This window comes from Monodon monoceros, unplaced genomic scaffold (assembly GCF_005190385.1).
Source record: "Monodon monoceros isolate NGI ecotype Baffin Bay Population unplaced genomic scaffold, NGI_Narwhal_1 Super_Scaffold_18, whole genome shotgun sequence".
NCBI classification, from domain to species: domain Eukaryota; kingdom Metazoa; phylum Chordata; class Mammalia; order Artiodactyla; family Monodontidae; genus Monodon; species Monodon monoceros.
Genome location: NW_021703774.1, coordinates 165,390,598 through 165,396,050, shown reverse-complemented (window position 1 = coordinate 165,396,050; position 5,453 = coordinate 165,390,598). Strand labels below are relative to the sequence as shown.

Sequence of the window (5,453 nt, the reverse complement as noted above, 5' to 3'; positions counted from 1 at the left end):
GCCCAGGAGAAAAAAAACTCTCCCGGCCTTTCTTCAGCCAAAATCCTTCTCCCAACCCCTCCTCCCCCAGGGGCCTGCTCCACTGCCATTAACTGTCCTGAGCCCAACAAGGGGCTGAGAATTTTTTTTCATAACGAGACTTTTTGAGCGGTGATTGGAGGAGGGCTGCTGAGTTGGGGAAGCCCGAGACAAATCCAATCAGGCTGTGGGCCCCAGAGGACCAGGCTCATCCCTCCAGGAAGGACCTGTGAACTCAGGAAGGCAAAGGTGCAGGGCAAAGAGCATAGGTCCTCCTCAGCCCTGCCCTTGATGACGGGTGGCCCACGATAAAGGATTACCTGGGCATCTTATGCTGAGTGCTACTATGTGCTGGGTGCTGTGTGAATCTTCCCAACAACCTTCGAGGTAGGAGCTGCATTAACCCCACTTCACAGATTTGGAAACTGAGGCCTGAAGAAGTGAAGGGACTTGCTCAAATCCATAGAGCTAGGAAGTGAAGGAGCTGGGATTTGAATCCAAGCCTGCCAGCCTCCAAACTTTGCCTTTCACGAGGCTGACTCCCTGCCAACCAGCACACCAGCCCTCCTTCTCCCCACACCCCACCAGGGATGGCAGAAACCCAACAGAAGTTGGGAGAGCCCAACGCAAATCCAAACCGGACGCACTTGCCCTCCAGGGATGGCCTTGCCACTCCAGCTTCTTTCCTATCACCTGAGCCCAACCCAGGGTGGCCTCCACACCACCTTTTTGCCTCACAGACCAAAGCTACCGTTCCCGCCTTCCCGTCTGCAACCAGCAGACAAAAAGCAAGCTCCCTGGAACCAAAGCCGAGAAAAGAGAGTGAGACACAGGAACAGTTCTTTTATTGTACATTGAAGAAATAGCCCTGTGTGCTGGTTAAAGGTGCAACATACAGAATATTGAATTAAGAAAAGAGGCAACAGGGTAGGGAAAGGAAGAAACCTCTTGAGGTCCAAAGTTGCAAACAAAAAACGGGAAAAGATTCCTCACGCAAGAGGCATTTTTGCAAATACCATGCAAAACAGGCAGCTGGTGTGCCCTAAGAGAACCCCTATAAATAACAGAAAAAGACACTCCAAGCATTCCTTTACGTGAACTCAGAGCACAGGGAAAAGAAAAGAAACCAAAATGCCTTTTGGCATTTCAAGATATTTGGCACTCTTGTGATTACATTTTTTTACAGTCCATTAAAGAGAATAAACTGACACAATATTAGAGAAAAAAACAGGCTGTTCACACAACAGACTGCAGGGAGAGGTTAGAAAAAGCTCAAGCATTTTTTTTTCTTTGTTTTTTCTGTGGTTTTTTTTTTCCTGACATATAAAATGTGTTCATTTGCATTAACTTGGGCAAATAGCTCGCAGCAACAAAGAAACACAAGCTTTACAACTCATTTTAAAATAAAGCGATGATTATTTTCTAGGTATGGTTCCTTAGAAAAGTTCTCGTCTTGTTTTAAACACATTCTTGATAACTTCAAAAGATGACCAAAATAGAATGCAATATCTATAGAGATCATTTTCTGATTTTTTTTTGTACATCCAAGGATAACAACATAAAAAAATAAAACTGGACAGCATTTCACATCCAAGTGCACAGAATCATTTTTGCAAGATTAAATAATGTAAACATTGGGAACAGCCAAATCAGCGAAGAATGCCAACACCTCAAAACACCCGGTGTTGCTGCTTCATTATTTAAGTGGTTCAAAAACCAGATCTATAATTGCGCAATATTCACTGTATAGAAAAAGAAATGGATATTAATTTTGACAAATAGCTGCAACTGAGACTTCTCTTTTTATTTCTTTATGTATATATATATATATAGTGATTTTTTTGATTTTTAAAAATTTCTTTTTAATTTTTATCTTTGCAAAGAAGCCCAGAGCCTTCTCCTTCTCACGCCTCATCTGTCTCCCGGCCTGACACGAGATACAGGTTGCTGATTTCATCGTGGGTAGCAAGCTAGTAATAAATTTCAAAGTGCTTTCTCTTTTCATGCTTTTTGCCAATAACTGATATCGCCGTTCTCATTCTTATTCTCTCCCTTAACTCATTGTCTTTAGGGGAGTTAGACACCAGGAGGTGCCTTGTCTGTCATATTTTTCAGCACGTCATCAATCCTATCATCTTCAATAACAACTGCAAAAAAAGGGGGAGAAAAGGAGAGGTGAGCGCTCTTGGGCCTAGCCTAGGGGTCCCTAAGTTTCGCTTTACGCCCGGGTCGGAGGGGCGGGTAGACTGAGGAAAGGAGAGGGAAGGGGTCTCCACGCATGCTAACACAGCCCCCATCCTCTTCTGCTCGGCCAGGGGTCCCTCTGCTGCTTTCCTCTCAACCACTCCCCCTCCCCCAGGCCGCGTCCCAGCATGGTCCTGAGAAGAGGAAACGAAGAGGGCACAAATCCCGCAGCCCTGGTAAGCAGCCTAGGCGCGCACCGGCCTGGTCCTCACCCCGGCCCCCACCCACCCTGGAGGGCGCATTTATTTGGAAAAAAGGCTCCTGGGCGGGAGAGGGAGGGGAGGGAGGAGCCACAGGCTCCGGGCCTGGGATTCTCCCGGGTGCCCCGAGCGCAGCGCCGGTAGCCGAGGCGGGGTGCTGAGGCGCGCTGAGCGAGGAGGGACGCCAGGGGCCGGTTGCACAGCGCGCAGCCCGTCGGGGATTCTGGCCTCGCTTGGGCCGGGAGCCCCCTCCGCGCTGCCAGCAGGCTGACTTGGCCTCTCCGCACTCGCAGCTACAGAGGTCGGAGCCTCCCTTCGCTGCCCGCCGGCGGCTCGCCCGCCTCTCCGCATCTGCCTCTCTGTGTCCTTCGCCTCTCTCACTATCTCTACCTAGCCTCGCCTTCCTCGGTCCCTCCATCAGTCTCCCGGCGCGACGGTCACCTGTCGAGGTCTCTGGGCCTCTCTCTGTGTCCGGGGTGTCAGTTGCCCTCATTGTTTCAGCTGCTTTTCTGTCCTCCCCAGACTTGCGTTCCTGGCTCGCTGTCTTTCCGGCTCTGACTCTCTCTCTCCTTAGCTTTGTCTCGGTCTCTGCCCATCTCGGCCTCCCCGCTACTTCCCCCCTCCGCCTTCCTCCCTATCTCTGCGTCTCAGTCTCTCACGGCAGCTATCGGTCTTTCTCATTGTCCCCGCGCCTCTGGAGCTCCTCTTAGAGCCCCTGCGCGTCCCAGTCTCTACGGGGCTTTTCCAGCTCCTGCGCCGAGCGCCCAGGCTCGGCAAACCCCCTCCCCCTGCCAAGGAACAATGAAAAGCCGGTGTGATCCGAAAGCCCCTCGCCTTCCCCGCCGGAACCAGCCCTCCCCCCCGCAGTTCCCCACGCCGTTCCCTGGGGAGCCCTAGGACTCCCCCCACCCCGGGTTGTAGATCGAGTTCAGCTGCTACTACACTGCGCAAAAGGGGCGGGGGCAGGGTATAAATCAAAAAATCAAACTTTGGGAACCGGGGTATAACCTTTCAGCCCCTGCTGCAGCGAGATGCAGCCACGCCCCCTGGGTGACCCCAACGAGGATCTAGCTGAGGGGGAGGGGTTCCCGAGGCCAGCCGGAGCTGAACCCGCAGTGCGGGATCCCCCCCCACCCCCGTCCAATTCTGCGCGATGAGATGTTAGTGGGTCGGAACGGGCTCCCGGGTGCGGGAAAACCCCGCAAACCTCCGCCAGGCCTGGGTGCCCGGAAAACGGGTGTCGGGGGAGGTGGCCGCGAACTCACCCCGCTTGCTCCGGCCGATCTGGCCCAGCTTGGGCGGCCGCTTGTTCTGCCCGGCGCCGAAGAAGTTGTTGGTGTCCTGCAGGCGGCAGGAGAAGATCTGGCCCACGTCGCCGCCGTCGCCGTAGGGGCTCAGCTTCTCGTCGCCGTAGGGCAGCACCTCCGACATGGTCGCGTCCGGGGGCTCCGCGGCGGCACCTCCTCCGCCCGCGTCCCCGCCCGCGGCGGACAGGGTCAGCGGCGCTGGGGCCGGGGACGGCCGGCCGAGGACCGCCCGCGGGCTGCGGCGGCGCTGGCGCCGGCGAGAGGCCGGAGGGCGCCGCTGGGGCAGGAGCGCGCAGCCGGCCCGAGCGACCCCGCGAGCGCCCGAGGCTGCGCTGCGCTGCGCTCCGGCTCGGCGGCGCGCGAGTGGCTGCTGCTCCGGCAGAGGCGAGCAGGACTCACATCCTCGGCGCGCTCGGGCGCTGGGCTGGGGCCGGGCCGGGCGGGGCCGTGAGCCGGGGGAGGAGGCTGTGCCAGCGAGCCCCGAGGGCGCGGGGCCGAGGAGGGCGCACCCCGGGAAGCCGGGCAGGCCGGTCCTGCGGCGAGTGCGGGCGGCGGCGGCGCTGGTTCGGGGAGGCTGACTGGGGAGCTGCGAGCGGCTGGGCTGCGAGGGGTGGAGGGGGAGGGGAGCGAGGGTGGAGGGAGGGCACGGGGGGGGGGTGGGAGAGAAGCCCGGAGGGAGGGAGGGGGAAGAGAGAAACCGAGAGGGAAACGGGGAGAGAAGCAGAGACACAGAGAGAATGAGAGGCAGGGGAATCGACCGAAAGAGAGAGAGGAAGGCAAGAGGGAGGAGAAGAAAGGGCGGAGGGAACGACTAGATCAGGATCGGAGAGGGAGAGGGGAGAGAGAGAAAGAGGGTCGGAGAGGGAAGGAGGAGAGTCAGAGGGAGGAGAAGGAGGCCGGGACCGAGAGCCAGCCCGCGGGCGAGCTGCGAGCAAGAAATGCCGGCCGCGGCGCGGAGGCGAGGCCGGGGGGGGCGGGGAGGGCAGGAGGAGGGCGGGGCGGAGGGGACCCGGGCCGCGGGGACAGATCCCTGGAAGCCGAGCGACGTCACGGGGCAGCGCAGGCCGGCCCGGGCCGCGGCTAGCTTCCTGCCCCCGCCCCCAACACCCGCGTCCCGCCCGCGCTGAGGGGCCCCCCGTGAGCCCCGCCCCGGCCCGGCGGCCTCCGGGCGCCGCCTCCTCCCACGGGGTGTTTACCGGGTCCCGAGCCGGTGCGCGGCGGCTCCGCGCTGGACCTGCCACCGGCTCTGCCTCCCGCGGGGAGCTGGGGGGAGTGGGGATTCCGGGAGCGGGAAGGGGAACCTACGACGCACACGTGGAGAAGGACAGATGGATGCAGGTCTCCCCGGAGGCCAGATGCTGGGGTAGAGGTCGGAGAGCACCCGGCGACCTTCGGACACGGTCTCCCCCGCCGGCGCCAACCGGGGAACCCCTTGCCCCCATCGCACTTGCGCCCCACTCTAGACTTTCAGGGCCCTGCCCCTTGGGCCTCACACCCTCCCTCTCCCACTCGGTTCGCCCTGGAAGGCCCTGCTCCCAGCCAGGTCTCTCGACTCGGGCTCCCGCGGGGCCTCGGGGTGGAGGCGGATGGGGGGTGGGGAGGGGCAGCCCAGCCTCCCCGAGGAGCGGGGAGCGCCTTCTTACGCCGGCCTCACCAGGGATGCCCGGCTCTCGGCGTCCACTGC

The 5,453-nt window shown here is 59.5% G+C and overlaps 1 protein-coding gene across 1 annotated transcript; it reads right to left on the bottom strand.

Moving 5' to 3' along the window:
• Positions 1-841: 841 nt before the first annotated feature.
• Positions 842-5,215, bottom strand: CAMK2N1 (calcium/calmodulin dependent protein kinase II inhibitor 1). Its single transcript, XM_029227182.1, has 3 exons — positions 5,082-5,215; positions 3,728-4,370; positions 842-2,165 (listed from the first exon to the last, which is right to left on the bottom strand). The coding sequence occupies exons 2-3, from the start codon at positions 3,891-3,893 to the stop codon at positions 2,095-2,097; spliced, it is 237 nt and encodes a 78-aa protein (XP_029083015.1). The 5' UTR covers positions 3,894-4,370; positions 5,082-5,215; the 3' UTR covers positions 842-2,094.
• Between the last annotated feature and the right edge of the window lie 238 nt (positions 5,216-5,453).

Coding starts and splice junctions, on each gene's coding strand:
- CAMK2N1 (XM_029227182.1), bottom strand. CDS start 3,893: ATGTCGGAGGTGCTGCCCTACGGCGACGAGAAGCTGAGCCCCTACGGC. Junction 2,166..3,727: donor GATCGGCCGGAGCAAGCGGG/GTGAGTTCGCGG, acceptor CTTTTTTTGCAG/TTGTTATTGAAGATGATAGG.